At 38.7% G+C, this 24,228-nt stretch overlaps 1 protein-coding gene across 39 annotated transcripts in view; it reads left to right on the top strand.

The window, feature by feature from the left end:
• WDSUB1 (WD repeat, sterile alpha motif and U-box domain containing 1) overlaps positions 1 to 24,228 on the top strand; it is an 85,945-nt gene that overhangs the window by 12,737 nt on the left and 48,980 nt on the right. For 17 of the 39 annotated variants that reach the window (XR_013401778.1, XR_013401776.1, XR_013401782.1 and 14 more), the window contains 6 exon segments: positions 1,799 to 1,892; positions 8,109 to 8,142; positions 9,991 to 10,031; positions 10,108 to 10,214; positions 11,598 to 11,777; positions 19,089 to 19,229. Coding sequence is in view for 24 of the 39 variants with exons in the window: in XM_077956265.1 (XP_077812391.1) it covers positions 1,799 to 1,892; positions 8,109 to 8,142; positions 9,991 to 10,031; positions 10,108 to 10,214; positions 11,598 to 11,777; positions 19,089 to 19,229 (597 nt within the window). In the remaining 15 variants the exon portion in view is untranslated. 39 annotated transcript variants of the gene reach the window in all.

The raw sequence follows: 24,228 nt of genomic DNA, 5'->3' as shown, positions 1-24,228 counted from the left end.
CCTGGTCTCGACAAAACTACAAAAATTAGCCAGGTGTGGTGGTGCACAGCTATAGTTCCAGCTTCCTGGGAGGCTGAGGCAGGAGAATCACTTGAACCCAGGAGGTGGAGGTTGCAGTGAGCCGAGACTGCACCACTGCACTCCAGCCTGGGTGACAGAAGGAGACTCTCTGAAAAAAAAGAAAATAATAATAAAACCTTTTCATAAAGCATTTATCACCATTGGTACCTTATTTGCTTATTTGTAGGGAGGAGTAGAGAGACATATGGGTCTTATACTTGAGGGCATAACCTATTCTTATGGTTGTATTAAAGTTTTGTAGTCTTAATTTGGTTTGCACCTTAATATGTTTGCTTTGTTTGATTAATCATGCCTACTTATTGCTCTGTTCCCAGTTAGAATGAAAGCCTTTTGAAGTTCATCATTGTGTTTCTAGCACTTGTGTTTCTAGCATGGTGCCTTTAGTGTGTCTCTGCTCTCTCAGATAAAAATATTTTTTTTTCCTGTTTTGAGCTTGAAACTTTTACTTACTCTGATGACCTTTTTCTTTAGTTAAATGCTTGTTATCCTCACTAAAAGACATTTAACACTTCAAAAAAGGTTTTATTGTGTTCGATGTAGTTATAAATTTCCCTTGTGTATTTCCTTTTCCTTTCCTCCAACCCCTGCCAATTTCTTAATATTTATTTTTATAGGTTGTCACCAAAATGTATTGAATTCCCTCAGTATACTTTTAAAACAGTTGTGATATTTATGTTTAGTAATTCTAAAAGCATAAAAGGGATTTTACACTTTTTTATACTTTGTAGGAGTGTTATAAAGATAATATTGGAATTACAAGATGTGTAAATTACCATTGATTATTTACAGGATGACAAAATATTTTTAAATGCCAGATTTAAAAAATTATAAGCATTTTTTTAAGTCTTTTGGGCAGTTGGCATATTTTGTTTTTATCAGACACCAAAATTGTGGTATAGTTTAAACGTTGTGGTAAAATTTAAAAATTTTGGTAGTTACGAAATTACCCCATCTAGCCTTTGTTGAGCTGCTTTTTAAAATCCATTACTGAGCTTTTGAAATGTGAGACAGAGTAACAAACAGGAGAAGCCGTGTTTGCTCCTTTCTGCTTGCCAGCATAATTTCACAAAACCCCTGACTCTGTGACAACGTGCAGCTCTCCGGAAGAATGCCTTGAAGACAAAACAGAGGAGAGCACAGAGTCCCCCATGTCTCTTGCCTGAGTCACTACATTCCTTAAAAGATAAACGAGCCCAGCCTTGCCTTTTCTTACCTGAGATAACGTCCGGAGATCATGTTTCTGCAATCTGTAACCGAATGCACTTTGGTCATCTATAACCAGATGTACTCTTACACCCAGACCTTGATGTGATTCTGCTTTAATGTAACCTCTGTTTGATGTGATTTTGCACGTACTAAGCCTCTACCACCTGTATATAAGCAGTAGGCTGAAGCACCACTTTGGAGTGGTCTCACAGACTGCCCTGTAGTTCCCAGGCCATAGGCCTTAGTCTATAGTCCTCAGAAAGACTTCTGAGTAAAACTACTTGAATTCTTTAAAAACTTGACTTTTTTCTTTAGTCAACAGAAACCAGTTAATCACACTGCATCCCGATTATTTCCTTATAGATATCTGAACTGCATGAGGGTTTTTAATTTTTGTGTCCTTTAGGCACTCAAAGATTATTTGTTGAATAAACAAGTGAAATGGCGTTGACTTAAAAATCAGTTCTAAGCATGGTCAGCTTTCTAATCTCTGTTACCTTGTTATTTGCAGGTTTTGAATTAAAATATAAAAGTACCCTGAGTGGGCACTGTGCTCCTGTTCTGGCTTGTGCTTTTTCCCATGATGGGCAGATGCTAGTCTCAGGGTAAGCTAGTTGGTTTAATTTTCCTAAACCATTTTTATAAGAGATCAAACAGACATACGGAAAAGTACGTGAAACCTCAAGAGCTTGATGAACCACCGCAAAGGGCAAGAAATAGAACATTGCTGGTTCTGACCCAGAAGCCCTCCCTTTCCGAGTGCCCCTTTTTGGTGACAACATATTAGATCATATGCACTACTCCTGTTTTCTTTAAAACTGGCCTCCAACAAATTATGCAATATGAATTATTTTGTCGGGCTTCCTGTACCCAACATTACACTTGTGACATTAATTCATATTATTGCCTGGAGCTGTGGCCCATTGATTTTCATTGCTGTGTAATATTCTATGGCGTGGATACATTATAATATATATAATAGTTCATTTTAATGTTAATGGTTATATGATTGTTTCTGGTTTGAGAGCATTACAATAATCTGTGAATCTATCGTATGTCCTGGTACACATGTGCATGCATTTCTGTAAGATAAATACATAGGAATGGCCTTGCTGAGTCATAGAATATGTGCATTTTCACCTTTGGCAGATAACAGTTTCCCAGTGGCTGAACAGTTACTGCTTCTGTAGCAGTGTTGTTTTGTATCCTCGTCTATAGTTGGTATTGTGAGTTTTAAAATTTTAGCCGTTCTGATGAGTGTGTAGTGTTGCCTTAGTATGGTTTTAATTTGCGTTTCGCCAGAACAAAGTGGTTGGAACCTTTTTAGAAGTTTATTAGCCGTATGTGTTTTCTCTTCTATGAAGTGCCTGTTCATGTCTCCAGTCCATTTTTTTCCCTGGGTTTTTTTCTTATTGATTTGTTGTTATATATGTATATGTGTGTGTTTGTGTGTATTTTTATATTTGAGCCATTTGTTGCGAGTTGTAAATATCTTTTCCCACCTTCTAGATTTGCCTTTTCACAGTTAATTATTTTAGTGTAGTCAGCTTCTTCATGTTCTGAGGTCATGAAGATATTTTCCTGTATTATCTTCTAAGACCCTCGTTGTTTTGCCTTTCACACAATTGATTTATGTGTATCATGTGCAGTAGGAATTCCATTTTATTCCTTTCTACGTGAATATCCCGTTGTCCTAGTACTATGTATTGAAAAGACCACTCTTCTCCTCCATTTTGTTGTACTCCCTTGTCAGAAATCACTGACAATATATTTGTGAGTCTGTTTCTTAACCTGCTGCTTTGTTCTGTTTCTGTCCTTGCTCTAATATCATTCTGTCTTTCCCAGGCTTTATATTTTGTCTATTCCTAGCTATTGACATTTTCATATAAATTTTAGAATCAACTTGTTAGATTGCCCCAATTCCTGTCTCCACACACAAACATGTTTGGGTTTTAATTGGGATTATATAGAGTCTGATGAATTTGGGGAGAATTGACATCTTTGTGATATTGGTCTTGTAATCTGAGAATATTGCATATTTCTTCATTTATCTTTGAATTTCAATAATTGTCTTCTATGTAGAAGTTCTCATCTTTTATTAGCCTTCTTTCTAGGCACTTGTTGTTAGTATATGAAAGATGTGGCCAATATAAGGAAATATATAATGGGAATAAATTGGACTTATCTGGAAAATTTCTTATTTTGGATTATATATATATGAAATCAGATCATTTGTGGATAATGATAGTTTCGTTCCTTCCTTTCTAATTCTTCTATCTTTGGTATCTTCTGTGCCTTACTGAACTGTTGATGCTACCAGGATAATAAAAGCAGTGATAACAGGCCTTGTTGTCTGATTCCTCACTGCGCAGGGAAAGCTTTCATTATTCAATATGATCAATTTTGGGAGATAAGCTTTATTATTCTATTCCTTTTAGTTTGCAAGAGCTTTTGTTGTTGGTTTTTTTAATCATGCAAGGGTATTGTATTTCATCAGATGATTTTTCCTACATCTTTTGAGATGATATAATTTTTCTCTGTTACTCTGTTAGTGGAGTGAATTACAAGATTTTAAAATGTTAAACCAATCTTGCTTTGTTGGAACAAACACATTTTAGGATATATTATTGTTGTGTATTGCTATAGAGAAGTTAGTTTCATTCTAACTGTTGTTCCTTTGGATGTAATTCATGTGTTTTTCCCTGGCTGCTCATGAAATTTTCTGTTTTGAGGTTTTTGCACATCCACTTTGTATCTGTGTGTGAGTTTCCTATTTAGTTTGCTTGGAATTCATTGAACTTCTTAAATCCGTGGAATGATATTTGGCGGTGCACAGTGGTTCATACCTGTAATCCCAGCACTTTGGGAGGCCAAGGCGGGCGTATCATTTGAGCTCAGGAGTTCGAGACCAGCCTGACCAACATGGTGAAACCTCATCTCTACTAAAAATACAAAAATTAGCCAGGCATGGTGGTGGGCACCTGTAATTCCAGCTACTCAGGAGGCTGAGGCAGTAGAATTGCTTGCACCCAGGAAGCAGAGGCTGCAGTGAGCTGAGATCACACCACTGTACTCTAGCCTGGGTGACAGAGCAAGACTCCATCTCAAAAAAAAAAAAAAAATGTGGAATGATATTTTACCACTTTTGGAAAATTCTTATTTATTATCTCTTCAAATATTGCCTCTGTTCCTTTCTTTCTGTCCTCTAATTCTGGGATTCCAATTAAATGCACATTACACCTTCTCACTGTAAACTTTATTCTCTCTTTTATATTTATGCTTCTGGTTTTTTGTTTGTTTGTTTGTTTTTTCCTGTTTCCTGTGCTTCATTCTGGATGGTTTTCCCTTTCCTAATTCTTTCTTCAGCTAATATGATATTAAACTGGTCCATTGAATTCTTAATTTTGCTTATTTTATTTTTTGGTCCTAGAATTTCTATTTGGCAATTTTTTTCAATGGTGTCACTCTTTATGATTTCCAGTTCTGTGTTGAAATTTTCAACCTTGGCTTTTATTTTTCAGAGCTTTATTCTGTTAGGCAATTGGCTGGAACATAGTTGCAATGATTCAATTACTTTATACTGTTTTCCTTTTGAATACTTTTGTATATTTTCTCCTTGCCATTAGATTTTCTAAAACTTTCCTGTCTGATCTCACAGGTCATAGTATTCTGACCCACCTTTATGGCTTTTCATAGCAGCTTTCATTCCAGTTAAGATATTGAGGCTCCTAACCTCCACTTAGAATGTCTGGACTAAGGCTGATGGTTCTTTTTTCCATATGCTCCAATTCTTGCCAAACAGTCAGCCAAATTACTAGTTATGTTGTTATTATTGTAGATGTGGCTCTTTCATCTCTAAAGATGAAGATTATTCATCATCAAAAGGTATTTATAGTAATTGTCTTTTGACCTAGAATTTAAATCATTGGAAAGTTTAAACAAATAAAGTTGAACTCTGTCTGCTGTGTTAGGGGACAGGTTAATTGACAAAATGATTATGTGCCCAGCTCTCTGCCAGTTGGAAGAGGGCATAGAAGAGGAAGTACAAGACAGTGTTTGTGCTCTTGAAGACATTTTAAGTCCCCTCCTTTTCTATTTAATAGTTGATGTTCATGGTGATGAACTAATAGCACTGCAAGACCCTGACATGTACTTACCCTCTGAGTCATGGAGGAAGTGTTAAGTGATACTCAATATTGTTTTAAGTTCATTTTATAGCAGTATAATTCTTTGTCAGTTTGTATATATATGTGTCTTAGTTAACATATTTATGGAAATGTGTCTTTCCTAGTCATTCTGGATAAATGGAAGTTTACATTATCAAGTGCTTTTGGGTATATGGTGTTGCTCAAGGTCTCATTCAAATATTTTTCTGAATATTTTTAGTTTACTTGGACAAATATACAGGCAAATGAATGAGAAATGTAAATTAAACTTAATAAACATTTAGTTTTTAGAATAATCGACAGGCATATTTAAATCATACTTAGTAGATGCAAACAGGTCAATTAATGATACATTCTATTTGTGACTAAAAGTCATTGATAAGATAGAATGGATACATATAGGAAAGAGGGAGACTGAAAAAAAATGAGCAGGATAAAAGGTGGCTGTATATGAATATAAGTGGCTAGAGATGAAAAGTGAATAGACAGCAGAATGCGGTTGTAGGTCAGAATGTGTACTAAGGCCTGCTGTGGTAGCTCATGCCTGTTATTCCAACACTTTGAGAGGTCAAGGCAGAAGGATCACTTGAGACCAGGAGTTTGAGACCAGTCTGGACAACACAGTGAGACCCAGTCCCTACAAAAAAAAATTAAAGAAATTAGCTGGACATAGGGGTTTGTGCCTGTAGTCTCAGCTACTTGGGAGGCTGAGGCAGGAGAATCCCCTGAGCCCAGGAGTTTGAGGCTGCAGCGACCTATGGTCATGCCACTGCACTCCAGCCTGGGCAACAGAGTGAGAACTTGTCTCTTTAAAAGAAAAAAAAAAAGAAAGAAAAAAGAGGTGTTCTAAGGAAGGTGTGTAGGGCATAGTTGGGGTGGCCTTGGAAAAGGCAGTATAGAATTTCTGTGCAGATATGGGAAGATTGAGGAACAGAAAGAGCATTCCAGGAGGCAGGAAATTCTTGAGTAGATTAAAATGTATGATAAGCATTCAAATAAATAAGGAGAAATGAGGCCGGAAAAACAGATTGTAGAGATAATAGAGAACCTAGGATGGACGGGGCATGGTGGCTTATGCCTGTAATCCCACCACTTTGGGAGGCTGAGGCAGGAGGATCACTTGCACCCAGGAGTTTGAGACCAGCTTGGGCAACATAGGAAGACCTGGTCTCTACAAATAATAAAAAGTTAGCCGAGCATGGTGGCGTGCACCTGTGGTGCTAGCTCCTCAGGAGGCTGAGGTGAGAGGATCGCTTGAGCCCAGGCAGTGGAGGCTGCAGTGAGCCATGATCGTGCCACTACACTCCAGCCTAGGCAACAGAGTGAAACCCTGACTCAAAACAAAAAACAACAACAAAAAACCCCTGAGAACCTAGGATGGTGTTAGACCTTATTCAAACCTTGTATGTTAAATTTAGGAGAACTTCTGAAACTTTTAAAGCAATTCTAACATGCAAAGCCTAGCTATAGGAGACTAGTGTCTAGAGATGAATATAAGTGACTAGAGATGAAAAGTGAATGGACAACAGAATGCAGTTATAAGTCAAAATAGAGAAGTGAAGAATTGAATCATGATTTAGGTCAGTGGTTCTTATACTTTTTGGTCTTAAGATTCCTTGACACTCTTAAAAGTAAGATTCCTTGGCCGGGCGTGGTGACTCACGCCTGTAATCTCAGCACTTTGGGAAGCTGAGGCAGGCAGATCATGAGGTCAGGAGATCAAGACCATCCTGGCTAACACAGTGAAATCCCGTCTCTACTAAAATTACAAAAAATTAGCCAGGTGTGGTGGTGGGCACCTGTAGTCCCAGCTGCTCGGGAGGCTGAGGCAGGAGAATGGCGTGAACCCAGGAGGTGGAGATTGCAATGAGCCGAGATAGCACCACTGCACTCCAGCCTGGGCGACAGAGCAAGACTCTGTCTCAAAAAAAAAAAAAAAAGTAAGATTCCTTGACGCTCTTAAAAGTTATTACCCTAAAGAGCTTTTGCTTGTATGAGTTACACCTATCACTTATTTATAATATTAGAAAATACAATTGAGAATATTCTTAAATATTTTAAATTCATTTAAAAGCAATAGATTATTGCATATTAGCTTTTTGAGGAAAAAGAAACAGTGAAAAAAGTGGCATTGTTCTAATAAAGCTTATAATTTTCTGAATTTTATATATGGCATTTTTTTGGTTTTTTTTTGAGATGGAGCCTCACGTTGCCACCCAGGCTGGCGTGCAATGGCATGATCTTGGCTCATTGCAACCTCCACCTCCCAGGTTCAAGCCATCCTCTTGCCTCAGCTTACCAAGGAGCTGGGATTACAGGTGCATGCCACCATGCCCGGATAATTTTTTTCTCTATTTTTAGTAGAGATGGGTTTCACCATGTTGGCCAGGCTGGTCTCGAACTCCTGACCTCATGATCCGCTCGAATCACCCTCCCAAAGTGCTGGGATTACAAGCATGAGCCACTGTGCCTGGCCACGTGTAGTTTTTTTAATTAAAGTTTTCATACATATGAACAAAAGGATTGCATTCTAAATGTATGTTAATATCTGTCTTTTCTAGAAAAGTTACTAAAGTTACTTAAAAATACTAATTACATAAATACTGTACTTTGTTTTTATAGAACTTTTCACCTATAATTTCTTTTCTTTTAAAGGTCAGTGGATAAGTCTGTCATAGTATATGATACTGTAAGTATTTAAAAATCTTGTGATCTATGAATATTATGTTTATTAGACTACTGAACTTCAAGTTAGGCATGGTAGAACAAGTATGTATTTTTTCTGTTTAGTATGACTAAGATCATATATATTTTCACAAGTGCTAAAATAGTTATGCAAGTAAGATATCGGTTCTGCAACAAGCCCTTAAATATTTCAGTAATGATTTTAAGATGGATAGATTTTAAATGTGATCATAAAATATACATATTTAAAGAGCACCAGTGTTCAAAACATCACATACAATCAATTATTAAACTTTTACACCAGGCTTCCATAATAGCAAAGGATGAATGTTTACCCTAGGGTTTTTTGTGAATATGGTTGAAAGTGACCTACCATTTTTAGAGTCCTGGCTGGATTTAGAGAGTGGTGTAAGAAAGAATAGGTTATCATGGACTTGGAAAATGGGAGTTTTTGACTGATCCATGGTGAGTAAAGACCAAGTTGTGGCCGGGTGCAGTGGCCCACATCTGTAATCCCAGCATGTCAGGAGGCCGAGGCAGGCAGATGGCTTGAGTTCAGGAGTTCAAGACCAGCCTGGCCAGGATGGTGAAACCTCGTCTCTACCAAAAATACAAAAACTTAGCTGGCTGTGATGGTGCATCCCCGTAGTCCCAGTACTTGGGAGTCTGAGGCGAGAGGATGGCTTGAACCCCAGAGGTGGAGGTTGCAGTGAACCGAGATCGTGCCATTGCATTCCAGCCTGGGCAACAGAGTGAGACTGTGTCTCAAAAATAAATAAAGTAGTTGAAAAGAATATTGTCCAAGAGAAGTAAATGTTGAGTGGAGCCTCCAAATGATTGGATTTAGGCTGTAGCTATGCCAGCAAATAAATGGAGATATAAGTAATCAAAGGGTAGCAAATTAAGCAAGTGATCTAAGCTAGTGTTCCACACAGAGGTTCAAGCCACTGAGTGTTCTGGCAGGAAATGGAAAAGAATACTCAAGGTAGGTGAGGTAGATGTTTAATATTTCTCATGAACATTTCGTGAGATTTTACATTCTCAGAAACAATTATAACACTAAATTGTCTCTGTAAAATATGTATGAGTCCCACTTAAATACACCTAAAATGTTGGATGGCCACCTTAGTGTACTCAAAATCTAAGGGACTTATTTATTTATTTATTTATTTATTTATTTGAGACAGACTCTTGCTCTGTTGCCCAGGCTGTAGGCAATGGCACGATCTCAGCTCACTGTAACCTCCGCCTCCTGAGTTCAAGCAATTCTCCTGCCTCAGCCTCCCAAGTAGCTGGGACTACAGGCACGTGCCACCATGCCAGCTGATATTTTATATTTTTAATAGAGATGGGGTTTCACTGTGTTGGCCAGACTGGTCTCGAACTCCTGAGCTCAAGTAACCCACCCGCCTCGGCCTCCCAAAGTGCTAGGATTATAGGTATGAGCCACCGCACCCGGCCAAGGGACTAATTTCTAGTCACTGGTCCTGTAATGTGTACAAGTCAAATGCCATAGCCAAAAATATGAATTATTTCAGGTAATAGATGTTTAGGATACTATTAGTAGGTTCAAACAGATGAGCAAATGCCAAGGGTCTACTGTATTAAAAATTTCTAAGGAGATGGCTAGCAGACAATAATGCCAATAATTGACAAAAAGCGAAGTAAGTACCTGAGAATGCTGTTACGGATGCCGTTTCTACTATTCATTGAGTAAAGTTTCATCTTATGTTAGTTACTAATAAATATTAATGTATTCACTTAGTATATAACCCATTTATGTCAAATGAGTCTTCATCAGTGACTTTGCTCTTACCTGAGTGAGTGTAAAGCTGCTGTTGTTGTTTTTCAGAACACTGAGAATATCCTTCACACGTTGACTCAGCACACCAGGTCTGAACTGAACCCCACTTTGTATTAATACAATTTAAACATTAGAACATGCATAATAGTTGTTTTTATTAACTAGGTATGTCACAACTTGTGCTTTTGCACCTAATACCCTTTTACTTGCTACTGGTTCGATGGACAAAACAGTGAACATCTGGCAATTTGACCTGGAAACACTTTGCCAAGGTTAGTAAGGACATCATTTTTCACTCGTTTCAACCCCACTCACCATTAGAGTCAGAAAGTTAGTAAATTGGGCCAGGCCCAGTGGCTCACACCTGTAATCCCAGCATTTTGGGAAGCCAAGGTGGGCGTATCACTTGAGGTCAGAAATTCAAGACCAGCCTGGCCAACATGATGAAACCCTGTCTCTACTAAAAATACAGAAACGTAGATCAGCAGGATGGCGCATGCTTGTAATCCCAGCTACTCGGGAGGCTGAAGCAGGAGAATCACTTGAACCTGGAAGGCGGAGGTTACAGTGACCTCAGATCGTGCCATTGCACTCCAGCCTGAGTGACAAGAGTGAAACTCCGTCTCAAAAAAAAAAGAAAAAAAAAAGTTAGTAAATCATTTGACAGGTTATTCACATTGCTTTTCTCAATAGAAAGTATGCATCCAAATTTAATGTCATTTAAAAATAATTTGGCCTGGCTTGGTGGCTCACACTTATAATCCCAGCACTTTGGGAGGCTGAGGCGAGTGGATTACATGAGCCCAGGAGTCTGAGATTAGCTTGGGCCACATGATGAAACACCATCTCTACAAAAAAGACAAAAATTAGCCACACATGGGGGTGTGCACCTGTGGCCCCAGCTACTTGGGATGCTGAGGTGGGAAGGATCACCTGAGCCCAGGAGGTCACGAGGCTGCAGTGAGCTGAGAACATGCCACTGTACTTCAGCCTAGGCAAGGGAGTGAGACCCCATCTCTAAAATAATAATAATTTTAGAGAAGCCAGTGTTGAAGTGGCTGGGCTGTGTGAAAGCTGTTGGTAATGCTTTCGGTGCACATTCATGTGTCCCACACCTCCCATGGTTTGTAAGTTATTTGTTTATACTCCATACTAATTTTTCAGGTAAATATAGCCTCAGGACAAAATAGAAATTATCATTGTATTTTGTTGGTTTTATTTTTGGCATCAAGCAACACTGGCACATAATTTAGGAGTTTTATTTTTATCACTGTCAGAATTAACCAAATAGTGGTGCTGATACAGAGATGATGGAGCAAATAGAATACCTTTGCTAGTATGAATTTTATATAATAAAAAATTGTTTTCCTGATGTGAAAAAGAAAATGTTCCAAAAGGAAGTTAAAGTGGTAAAACAATTTTTTTTTTTTTTTTTTGAGACAGGGCCTCCCTATGTTACTCAGGCCAGTCTTGAACTCCTGACTTCAAGCGATCCTCCTGCCTCAGCCTCTCGAGTAGCTAGGATTATAGGCATGAGCCACTGTACCCAGCTATAAAACACAGATTTAAGGAAATTTTGTTTACTTTTAATTCAAAGTGAGATTGTTTATAAAGGAAATACTTTTTTGTTATCTCACTTACCTGTTTATTTTAAGCAAGGAGCACAGAAGATCAGCTGAAGCAATTTACTGAAGATTGGTCAGAGGAGGATGTCTCAACATGGCTTTGTGCACAAGATTTAAAAGATCTCGTTGGTATTTTCAAGATGAATAACATTGATGGAAAAGAACTGTTGAATCTTACAAAAGAAAGTCTGGCTGATGATTTGAAAATTGGTAAGCTTAGTGAAAGATAGGCAATCTTCAAAACAACTTTTACCAAATTACTCTGCAGTTGGATTTTGTTGCATTAATGGTTTCTTCTTAATGTTCTGGCACTACACTAATGACCCATCTTCTTGATTATGGCCATCCTAGCAGTTGTGAAGTGGAGTTTCATTGTGGTTTTGATTTTCTTTTACCTAATGACATGTATCTTTCAAGTGCTTATTGGCCATTTATATATCTTCTTTGGAGAAATGTCTGTTCAGATCCATTGCCCATTTTTAAACGGGGTTGTCTTTTTGTTGTTGACTTTGTAAGAGTTGTTTATATATTCTGGGTACTTGATCTTTACCAAAAACAAGTTGTTTTTTTTTTTTTAATTTTTATTTATTTATTTTTTTGAGATGGAGTCTAGCTCTGTTGCCCAGGCTGGAGTGCAGTGGCGCAATCTCAGCTCACTGCAAGCTCAGCCTCCTGGGTTCACACCATTCTCCGGCCTCAGCCTCCCGAGTAGCTGGGACTACAGGTGCCCGCCACCACGCCCGGCTAATTTTTTGTATTTTTAGTAGAGATGGTGTTTCACCGTATTAGTCAGGATGGTCTCGATCTCCTGACCTCGTGATCCACCCACCTCAGCCTCCCGAAGTGCTGGAATTACAGGTGTGAGCCACCGCGCCTGGCTGAGTACAGTCACCGCGCCTGGCCGAGTTACAGTCACTTTTCTATCTCTTTTTGTGTGTCGGTGGGGGGGGTAGGGGAAGGGATAGGAGGGTGTCACTCCGCTGCCCAGGCTGGAGTGCAGTGGTGCATCACAGCTCACTACAGCCTTGACCTCCCAGGCTCAAGTGGTCTGCCCGTCTCAGCCTCCCAAGTAATGGACCACAGGCACATGCTACCACGCCCAGCTAATTTTTAAAATTTTTTGTAGAGATGAGGTCTCCCTGTTGCCCAGGCTGGTCTTAAACTCCTGGGTTCAAGCAGTCCTCCAGCCGTGGCCTCCCAAAGTGTTGGGATTATGGGCATGAGCCACTGCACCCAGCATCTCTCTCTGATAAAATATTTCCTTTCTAACTTCCTCTTTTTTTCTGAGAGTAGGTAATAGAGTAGGAGCTTTATTTTTTAAAAAAAATCTCGTGAATTTAGCATCTTAATTTCTTGTTAATCTCTCACAATGAATCTTAAGGGTACCTTATCAAGTGGAAGTACTTGACAATATGAAATAATTTCAGATTCAACAAAGGATGTTTGAAAACATAAGAAAAGCATATAAAAACAATAGAAATACAATTCTGTTTTTATAACTAGCTAAATAAAGAATAAGGCATTCTAGGTTTTTGTTTGTTTGAGACAGGGTCTCCCTCTATTGCCCAGGCTGGAGTCCTCTGGCATGATCACACCTTACTGCAGCTTCAACCTCCTAGGCTCAAGTGATCCTCCTGCCTCGGCCTCGTGAGTAGCTGGAACCACAGGCATGTACTACCGTGCCCAGCTGATTTTTAAAATTATTTGTAGAGATGAGGTCTCACTACTTTGCCCAGGCTGGTCACAAACTCCTGACCTCAAGTGACCCTCTTGGCTCAGCCTCCCAACGTGCTAGGATTACAGGCATGAGCTGCTGCGCCTGGCCAAGAATAAGACATTCTTGTAGGATTCAGTTAATGATCAATTAATGATTCAATTAGTTTTTGAAGGATGAGTCTCAGGTTTAACCGTAGTAATCATTTTACTTCACAGTTCAGTGAAATGGGTTTTGGAAGTGTCAGGCCCAAGCCAAAATTAAAATACAATTTAAACAAGTTCTGTGATGGTCTAATAGGTGAATTTGAAAAACCATTAAGAATGGAGACAAAAATGTTGCACATTTTCTAGTCAATAAGGACTCTTAAGCTTGTGTTTAAGATTTGGAGATCTAGCAAGCTCAACAAATTAGACATAGAATAAAGTAGTAAAAATAGACTATAACATTTATTTTTGATATCATTCTAATGTATTTTAAGGTTTTTGCAACCTTCATTATAAAGAATCAAGCAGCTAACTAATCTATAAATGGTATTGTAAGCTATAATGAATTTCTTTTAGTCCTGAATTTTAAGAAAAATAGACCCTCAAAATAGTAAATTGCACGAATAGAGAATTAAATTTGGTCTAGAAGCAAATGTGTTGAGGTGAACCAACAAGTATATATGCTACTGAATTTTGTTTTAATGCATATCTATTTTACCTGCATTTGCCTTGAACTGTTTAAAACAGCTGCTATGTCAATGTGAATAAATCTGAGTTTAACATTCAGCAAATGGAGGAAGTTGATTAACTGTGCAGTAAAGTACATTGGAGGGTTTGAGACCAATGTCGTATATCTATTATGTTTGACATTTAAATTATTTTTAAGGAATTGAGCAGTTTATCAAATCTATTTTCAGTGGGTCTTTTGTAAATACACAATAAATGAAATTTCTGCAGACTTGAATATGTTTGACTTTGGAGCTTTACCCAAGGATAATAGTCATTTTCTAGGATTGTGTTAATGGAAGCCTAGGGTACAACAGACATACAGCTTTAGTTAGGAAATAATTCCTTATATCTAGAACGGTTTGTATAAGGAATGTCCAGACAGAGTACAGGTTCAAGAGATCCTTGATGTTGAGAGGGATATATCTTAAGACATTTTCTATGAATTTGTGACTACTATAACATTTAATATCTCATTCAAAAGGCATAAAGTGTGAAAGGTTAAGAGTAGGAAAGTCACTTTGAGATGTGATATTACACAACGAGTGAGTCTACTACTAGCCACACAGCTTCCATCTAGCTACTCATTGGCCTCAGTTTATATCTAGGCTTTGGGAATATGGCAGATTGCTACGTATCTTGGAGTTTGGAATTGCTGTATAGAAGATAAAATGATAGAAACTTAAAATGACAAATGCCAAGGAACTATTGTGTATCATGTTGGTATTTATGATTATATTCAGATAATCATCAACCATAGATGCCTAATTGGGAACGAGATTTTTTTCAAAGGGTTCACTCTCTGTTTACTCTTCTTTCCAAGAAATCATAAAAGCACGTAAGACATTTTTATCATTTTCTAATTTAAAATTTAGAAATTTAAATACATCACCTGTCTTTATATCCTCGGATTTTGAAAGTTTCATGTTTCAGTTCTTATTAATTCGTTATGTAGATTTCACTTGTTGCCTGGGTAACTGCATTTATTGTTGAGTAATTGAACATTTACAGTTTTTGTTTGTTTGTTTATATGTGATTAAAGTGAAATAGGCTGTTCAAATCTAGTTACTGTGCACTGACCCCCTGTTGGAAGGGCATAACCCTCCGTGGTCAGCTGCTGTCTGAAGTTGGCTCACTCTCCTTTCCAGTGCTTACTTGCTGGACACGCTGGGGTCTCATTTGCTCAGGCCCATCAGATATCCTGTTGCTTTCTTCTACACAGATGCCAACCACAGGTCTTTATGGGTGTTAATGGTTTGTCCTCACTCAGGCATATTGTAGGGTTCATGGAGATGTCTCGCTACCTTGTTTTGTTGGAAATGTCCATGCAATTTGAGTTTATCTAGTTGCTCTGTTTTTTTCAGAGAAATTAAAAAACTATACTGCTTCTATCCTGTTCTTAATATCCTCTTAAAAATTCCCCCTGTACCTAAGCTGTATTTTCCATTCTTAATATAGGTTTCGTGTCTTCTCTTGATCATTTTATGTAGAAATTTGATTTTTAAATTAAAAAATATAATTTTTAAAAGCAGATTTTTAGTTTTCTTTGTAAGAAACCAGCGTTTGGTTCTGTTGTTCTCTGTCAGGGCAGGGGAGAGGTGAGTCAGTAACCAGCTTGGTGGCCTGTGCTTGTTCAATTCCAGGCGCTCGTGCTGTCCTGGTAACTGGCCTCCAGCTGGGGCTGCTGTGGCATTGGTACTTACAGGACAAAGTTGGGAGAGTAAAGGACACATGTAGGAAGGTCTCTGTCTCATTCATGCACCTACATCTCTGCTCTACACTGTCACTTCCCAGCTCTCACTCCAGAACCCAGTTACCTTCTGTTTCATCAGAGGTTTTCAGGGTTGAATTTTATATCCGTTAGTTTAGTCTTGTATATTTGATGGTTATTAGTTTCTAGATTCCATCAGACTCTCAGTGATGTAGCATTTCCAGAGTTGGGTGGTTTTAACTTGTCATGAAGATGTCTTTTCAGGATTATAGTCAGTAATAGCTGGATATTGCCCAGTACTGGTACCAAGGGTTTACTAGCTTAGCTGGTAAGGGTCCTTTCTTTCTCAGCAATTGTATGAGTGTATAAGACTTATTCTGAACCCCCGATCACAAAAGGAGATGTTTGTTTCTGGTAGAGCTCTGGGGATGTGGTTTAACTAAAAGCATCCCTGAGGGCAAGGTGATCTGACTTCATTTCTAAATGACATTAGGATTGGACAAGAATAACACCCAGTTTAACCTTATCTGGGGAATTTTGAATTAGGCCTTCTGTGTTCTCTATTGTAAATATTATAAGCAGTCTAAGTATTAGCACACATGTAGAATATTTTTGACAGGAAAATATGCTTTTTAAAGAACAGTAGTTGCTCCTATATTTTTTTCTTTTTCTTAATGTTTTTAGAGACAGTTTCACTGTCTTGCCCAGGCTGGGGTGCAGTGGCATGAACATGGCTCACTGTAGCCTCTAGCTTCTGGGTTCTGTAGCTCCTCCTGCCTCAGCCTCCTGAAGAGCTGGGACTACAGGTATGCACCACCATACCCAGCTAACTTTTAAACATTTTTTGTAGAGAAAGAGTCTTGCTGTGTTGCCCATACTGGTCTCAAACTCCTGGTCTTAAGCAGTGCTCCCACCTCGGTGCCTCAAGTGCTGAGATTATAGGCATGAGCCACTACACTCAGCCTCCTTTTCATATTATAAGTTATATAATTATCTCTTTAAACAAGATGTCTACTGTCTTCTTGCAAACATGTTCTAGAAACATTTAGGACAGTTTTTGAAGCCATGTCTCTACCCAGGTGGAAGATTTTCAGGAAGCATAACCCAGTCATGATAGATTTTCTACCATCTCATCCAATACCCCACTTCAGCAAATCTTGATCTTATCCTAACCTTTATTCTGTTAATCTTGTGTACCTGTTATCTATCTCTACTCTTATTTTCCACCTTACTTAGCTTTGAATACATGATCCATCCTTATAACTCCTCTTAAGCTTTCCATTGTATTTGCCTGGCAAAGTAAAAACACACAGCCAGCTAACCCTTGGAAAACACACATTGTGAAACGGGACATTCTGGGAAGAGGTGGACTCGATATCTCTGATTTGTTACATTAAAGGCTGGCTGTGGCGATCAGATAACACTGTGCTGCATTTTAGAGGTACTTCCCTAACTAAGCACTTTTAAGTACTTCTGTGTTGAAATAGCTTTCTCTTGAATATGGATGGTGATTTCATAAAGAATTTGAGGGAATCTTTTTGAGTCATAAATATTTTTGCACAGTCATATTCAACATGTAAGGAAATCATTGATTTGTTTGTGGCGCTTTAAAAAACTTTTTTTAAAAATCCTGAGTTCGGTTTCAGCATGTCCCATTGGAAGGAAGTCACAGGAAAGCAGACCCTCGGCGCCAGGGAGCTGCTAGGATAACTTGCCACATTCACATGAATGTGGGCAGTGAGCCCAGACTGACTCAAACGGTTTATTACTCGTGACACAGCAGACACTCGCACTTCAGGTTCTGATTGTTTCCCCTTCCCCTCTTTTTTTTTTTTTTTTTTGAGGCAGTCTCACTGTGTCACCCAGGCTGGAGTGCGTGGTGCAATCTCAGCTCACTGCAACCTCTGCCTCCTGGTTTCAAGTGATTCTTCTGCCTCAGCCTCCCAAGTAGCTGGGATTACAGGCATGTGCCACCACATCCAGCTACTTTTTTTTTTTTGTATTTTTAGTAGAGATGGGGTTTTGCCATGTTGGCCAGGGTGGTCTTGAACCCCTGACCTGAAGTGATCCACCTGTCTCATCCTCCCAAAGTGCTGGGATTACAGGCATGAGCCACTGTGCCCAGCCTCCCCTTTCCCTCTTAAGTTTCATGGTGGTGGTTTATGTTTGTGTCACAGCTGAGGAGCCCTGAGCTTGGGAAACCCCCAGTCTTATAAGGGGGTTACCAGCAAAATAGCCCCCAGGAGGCAAGACATTATAGTGGTCAGGAAACATCTGCCCTCCCACAGGGAGGGACGCACTATCTCCAGTTTCCAAGGATTTTTTCAGACATCCTCGAAAAGACCATCTGAAACAGAGGGTGTCCTAAGACCTGTATAAACCTCATGGAGCATTACCTCCTGACAGAAAGTAAGTTGGTTTGGTTTTTTCTCGTAACTATGTGAGGCATTCTGAAATCTTAATTCTTCTACCTACTTCAACCTAAAGTAGAACTGTCAACTAGTTCTAAAAGTGTAAACAGCCAATAATTCTAAAATTCCTAAAATTACATTAGACTTTCTAAAACTAAAATTTTTTTTTAAGTTAAGAATAAAAACAAGTGAAACATGCATATGGTTTGGACAAACAGATGAGCTTCATTTGTGATTGTGCTTCTTATAAGAATCAGCAAATATATCCAATTTCATTAAGTTTAAAAATATAACAGGCATTTTTATGTTTTGAACTCATATTTAAAAATGATTTTTAGGAAATTTTCTGTTGTGTAAGTAACGAGTAATGAGCCTTTTCTGATTTTGTAGAGTATATTAGTGTCTGGCAACCTGAAATTCTTGAACTTTCAGAATCTAAATTTATTTAAAATTAGCTATTAACTGCTGATATATTTTAACCAACAGTATTCTATACAACAGAGATTTGTTAAGGAATGTATAAAGAAAACACTAGTTCATGTGGTAAAACAGTATGTCAGAAGATTTCTGGTGGTGGTAGATAAAATCTCCATTTGTGGTTGGCTGCGTTGGCTCACACCTGTAATCCCAGCACTTTGAGAGGATGAGGCGGAAGGATCACTTGAACCTAGGAATTCGAGACCAGCGTGGGCAATATAGTGAAACCTTATCTTTATAAAAAATACATAAATTAATCGGGCATGGTGGCGTGTGCCTGTAGTCCCAGCTACTCAGGAGGCTGAGGTGGGAGTATCACTTGAGCCCAGGAGGTTGAGGCTGCAATGAGTAGTGATCATTATGCACTGCATTCTAGCCTGGGCAAAAGAGTGAGCCCCTGTCTCAAAATCAAAAACCCCAACAACAAACTATTTGTGAATGACTAGCATAAGGATTACTAGTAGTTTTCCAGACCTAACAGTAATTTCTTTACAGAATCTCTAGGACTGCGTAGTAAAGTGCTGAGGAAAATTGAAGAGCTCAGGACCAAGGTTAAATCCCTTTCTTCAGGAATCCCTGATGAATTTGTATGTCCAGTAACTAGAGAACTTATGAAAGATCCAGTCATCGCCTCAGGTATGTGTGATGCTATACTAAGTTGCAGGGGATGTTTTGTGCTAAATGAATAAGAAGTTTAGACAATTCTCAGAAGTTTGCTTAAATGTGAAGAATTTTAAGTAGTTTTTTTCTTGTTTTTCTTCTTTAAAAAATTTTTTTTATTATGCTTTAAGTTCTAGGGTACATGTGCACAATGTGCAGGTTTGTTACATATGTATACAGGTGCCATGTTGGTGTGCTGTACCCATTAACTCGTCATTTACATTAGGTATATCTCCTAATGCTATCCCTCCCCCGCCCCCTCCCCACAATAGGCCCAGGTGTGTGATGTTCCTCTTCCTGTGTCCAAGTGATCTCATTGTTCAGTTCCCACCTATGAGTGAGAACGTGCGGTGTTTGGTTTTCTGTTCTTGCAATAGTTTGCTGAGAATGATAGTTTCCAGCTGCATACATGTCCCTACAAAGAACACGAACTCATCCTTTTTTATGGCTGCATAGTATTCCATGGTGTATATGTGCCACATTTTCTTAATCCAGTCTGTCACTGATGGACATTTGGGTTGATTCCAAGTCTTTGCTATTGTGAATAGTGCTGCAATAAACATGCATGTGCATGTGTCTTTATAGCAGCATGATTTATAATCCTTTGGGTATATACCCAGTAATGGGATTGCTGGGTCAAATGGTATTTCTAGTTCTAGATCCTTGAGGAATCGCCACACTGCTTTCCACAATGGTTGAACTAGTTTACAGTCCCACCAACAGTGTAAAAGTGTTCCTATTTGTCCACATCCTCTCCAGCACCTATTGTTTCCTGATTTTTTAATGATTGCCATTCTAACTGGTGTGAGATGGTATCTCATTGTGGTTTTGATTTGCATTTCTCTGATGGCGAGTGATGATGAGCATTTTTTCATGTGTCTGTTGGCTGTGTGAATTTCTTTTGAGAAGTGTCTGTTCATAATCCTTTGCCCACTTTTTGATGGGGTTGTTTGCTTTTTTCTTGTAAATTTGTTTGAGTTCTTTGTAGGTTCTGGATATTAGCCCTTTGTCAGATGAGTAGATTGCAAGAATTGTCTCCCATTCTGTAGGTTGCCTGTTCACTCTGATGGTAGTTTCTTTTGCTGTGCAGAAGCTCTTTAGTTTAATTAGATCCCATTTGTCAATTTTGGCTTTTGTTGCCATTGCTTTTGGTGTTTTAGACATGAAGTCCTTGCCCATGCCTATGTCCTGAATGGTACTACCTAGGTTTTCTTCTAGGGCTTTTATGGTTTTAGGTCTAACATTTAAGTCTCTAATCCACCTTGAATTAATTTTCGTATAAGGAGTAAGGAAAGGATCCAGTTTCAGCTTTCTACTTATGGCTAGCCAATTTTCCCAGCACCATTTATTAAATAGGGAATCATTTCCCCATTTCTTGTTTTTGTCAGGTTTGTCAAAGATCAGATGGCTGTAGATGTGTGGTATTATTTCTGAGGACTCTGTTCTGTTCCATTGGTCTGTACCTCTGTTTTGGTACCAGTACCGTGCTGTTTTGATTACTGTAGCCTTGTAGTATAGTTTGAAGTCAGGTAGCGTGATGCCTCCAGCTTTGTTCTTTTGGCTTAGGATTGTCTTGGCAATGCGGGGTCTTTTTTGGTTCCATATGAACTTTAAAGCAGTTTTTTTCCAAATCTGTGAAGAAAGTCATCGGTAGCTTAATGGGGATGGCATTGAATCTATAAATTACCTTGGGCAGTATGGCCATTTTCACAATATTGATTCTTCCTATCCATGAGCATGGTATGTTCTTCCATTTGTTTGTGTCTTTTATTTCACTGAGCAGTGGTTTGTAGTTCTCCTTGAAGAGGTCCGCTACATCCCTTGTAAGTTGGATTCCTAGGTATTTTATTCTCTTTGAAGCTGTTGTGAATGGGAGTTCATTCATGATTTGGCTCTCTGTTTGTCTGTTACTGGTGTATAAGAATGCTTGTGATTTTTGCACATTGATTTTGCATCTTGAGACTTTGCTGAAGTTGCTTATCAGCTTAAGGAGATTTGGGGCTGAGACAATGGGGTTTTCTAAATATACAATCATGTCATCTGCAAACAGGGACAATTTGACTTCTTCTTTTCCTAACTGAATATCCTTGATTTATTTCTCTTGCCTGATTGCCCTAGCCAGAACCTCCAACACTATGTTGAATAGGAGTGGTGAGAGAGGGAATCCCTGTCTTGTGCCAGTTTTCAAAGGGAATGCTTCCAGTTTTTGCCCATTCAGTATGATATGGGCTGTGGGTTTGTCATAAATAGCTCTTATTATTTTGAGATACATTCCATCAATACCGAATTTATTGAGAGTTTTTAGCATGAAGGGCTGTTGAATTTTGTCAGAGGCCTTTTCTGCATCTATTGAGATAATCATGTGGTTTTTGTCTTTGGTTCTGTTTATATAATGGATTACATTTATTGATTTGCGTATGTTGAACCAGCCTTGCATCCCAGGGATGAAGCCCACTTGATCATGGTGGATAAGCTTTTTGATGTGCTGCTGGATTCGGTTTGCCAGTATTTTATTGAGGATTTTTGCATCGATGTTCATCAGGGATATTGGTCTAAAATTCTCTTTTTTTGTTGTGTCTCTGCCAGGCTTTGGTATCAGGATGATGTTGGCCTCATAAAATGAGTTAGGGAGGATTCCCTCTTTTTCTATTGATTGGAATAGTTTCAGAAGGAATGGTACCAGCTCCTCCTCGTACCTCTGGTAGAATTCAGCTGTGAATCATCTGGACCTGGACTTTTTTTGGTTGGTAGGCTATCAATTATTGCCTCAATTTCAGAGCCTGCTATTGGTCTATTCAGGGATTCAGCTTCTTCCTGGTTTAGTCTTGGGAGAGTGTAAGTGTCCAGGAAATTATCCATTTCTTCTAGGTTTTCTAATTTATTTGCGTAGAGGTATTCATAGTATTCTCTGATGGTAGTTTGTATTTCTGTGGGGTCGGTGGTGATATCCCCTTTATCATTTTTTATTGCATCTATTTGATTCTTCTCTCTTTTCTTCTTTATTAGTCTTGCTAGCGGTCTATCAATTTTGTTGATCTTCTCAAAAAACCAACTCCTGGATTCATTGACTTTTTGGAGGATTTTTTGTGTCTCTATCTCCTTCAGTTCTGCTCTGATCTTAGTTATTTCTTGCCTTCTGCTAGCTTTTGAATGTGTTTGCTCTTGCTTCTCTAGTTCTTTTAATTGTGATGTTAGGGTGTCAATTTTAGATCTTTTCTGCTTTCTCTTGTGGTCATTTAGTGCTATAAATTTCCCTCTACACATTGCTTTAAATGTGTCCCAGAGATTCTGGTATGTTGTATCTTTGTTCTCATTGGTTTCAAAGAACATGTTTATTTTTGCCTCCATTTCGTTATGTACCCAGTAGTCATTCAGGAGCAGGTTGTTCAGTTCCCATGTAGTTGAGTGGTTTTGATTGAGTTTCTTAGTCCTGAGTTCTAGTTTGATTGCACTGTGGTCTGAGAGACAGTTTGTTATAATTTCTGTTCTTTTACATTTGCTGAGGAGTGTTTTACTTCCAACTATGTGGTCAATTTTGGAATAAGTGCGATGTGTGCTGAGAAGAATGTATATTCTGTTGATTTGGGGTGGAGAGTTCTATAGATGTCTATTAGGTCTGCTTGGTGCAGAGTTGAGTTCAATTCCTGGATATCCTTGTTAACTTTCTGTCTCGTTGATCTGTCTAATGTTGACAGTGGGGTGTTAAAGTCTCCCATTATTATTGTATGGGAGTCTAAGTCTCTTTGTAAGTCTCTAAGGACTTGCTTTATGAATCTGGGTGCTCCTGTATTGGGTGCATATATATTTAGGATAGTTAGCTCTTCCTGATGAATTGATCCCTTTACCATTATGTAATGGCCTTCTTTGTCTCTTTTGATCTTTGATGGTTTAAAGTCTGTTTTATCAGAGACTAGGACTGCAACCCCTGCTTTTTTTTGTTTTCCATTTGCTTGGTAGATCTTCCTGCATCCCTTTATTTTGAGCCTATGTGTATCTCTGCATGTGAGATGGGTCTCCTGAATACAGCAAACTGATGGGTCTTGACTCTTTATCCAATTTTCCAGTCTGTGTCTTTTAATTGGACCACTTAGTCCATTTACATTTAAGGTTAATATTGTTATGTGTGAACTTGATCCTGTCATTATGATATTAGCTGGTTATTTTGCTTGCTAGTTGATGCAGTTTCTTCCTTGCATCGATAGACTTTACATTTTGGCATGTTTTTGCAATGGCTGGTACCAGTTGTTCCTTTCCATGTTTGGTGCTTACTTCAGGAGCTCTTGTAGGGCAGGCCTGGTGGTGACAAAATCTCTAAGCATTTGCTTGTCTGTGAAGGATTTTATTTCTCCTTCACTTATGAAACTTAGTTTGGCTGGATATGAAATTCTGGGTTTAAAATTCTTTTCTTTAAGAATGTTGAATATTGGCCCCCACTCTCTTCTGGCTTGTAGAGTTTCTGCTGAGAGATCTGCTGTTAGTCTGATGGGCTTCCCTTTGTGGGTAACCCGACCTTTCTGTCTGGTAGCCCTTAACGTTTTTTCCTTCTTCAACTTTGGTGAATCTGAATCTGACAATTATGTGTCTTGGAGTTGCTCTTCTCGAGGAGTATCTTTGTGGCATTCTCTGTATTTCCTGAATTTGAATGTTGGCCTGCCTTACTAGGTTGGGGAAGTTCTCCTGGATGATATCCTGCAGAGTGTTTTCCAACTTGGTTCCATTTTCTCCGTCACTTTCAGGCACACGAATCAGACGTAGATTTGATATTTTCACATAATCCCATACTTCTTGGAGGCTTTGTTCATTTCTGTTTACTCTTTTTTCTCTACATTTCTCTTTTTGCTTCATTTCATTCATTTGATCTTCAATCACTGATACTCTTTCTTCCAGTTGATTGAGTCGGTTGCTGAAGCTTGTGCATTTGTCACGTAGTTCTCGTGTCATGGTTTTCATTTCTATCAGTTCTTTTAAGGTCTTC

Source organism: Macaca mulatta, chromosome 12 (assembly GCF_049350105.2).
Source record: "Macaca mulatta isolate MMU2019108-1 chromosome 12, T2T-MMU8v2.0, whole genome shotgun sequence".
NCBI classification, from domain to species: Eukaryota; Metazoa; Chordata; class Mammalia; order Primates; family Cercopithecidae; genus Macaca; species Macaca mulatta.
Note: the sequence above shows the minus strand (reverse complement) of the source record. Positions and strands in the feature narration are given on the sequence as shown.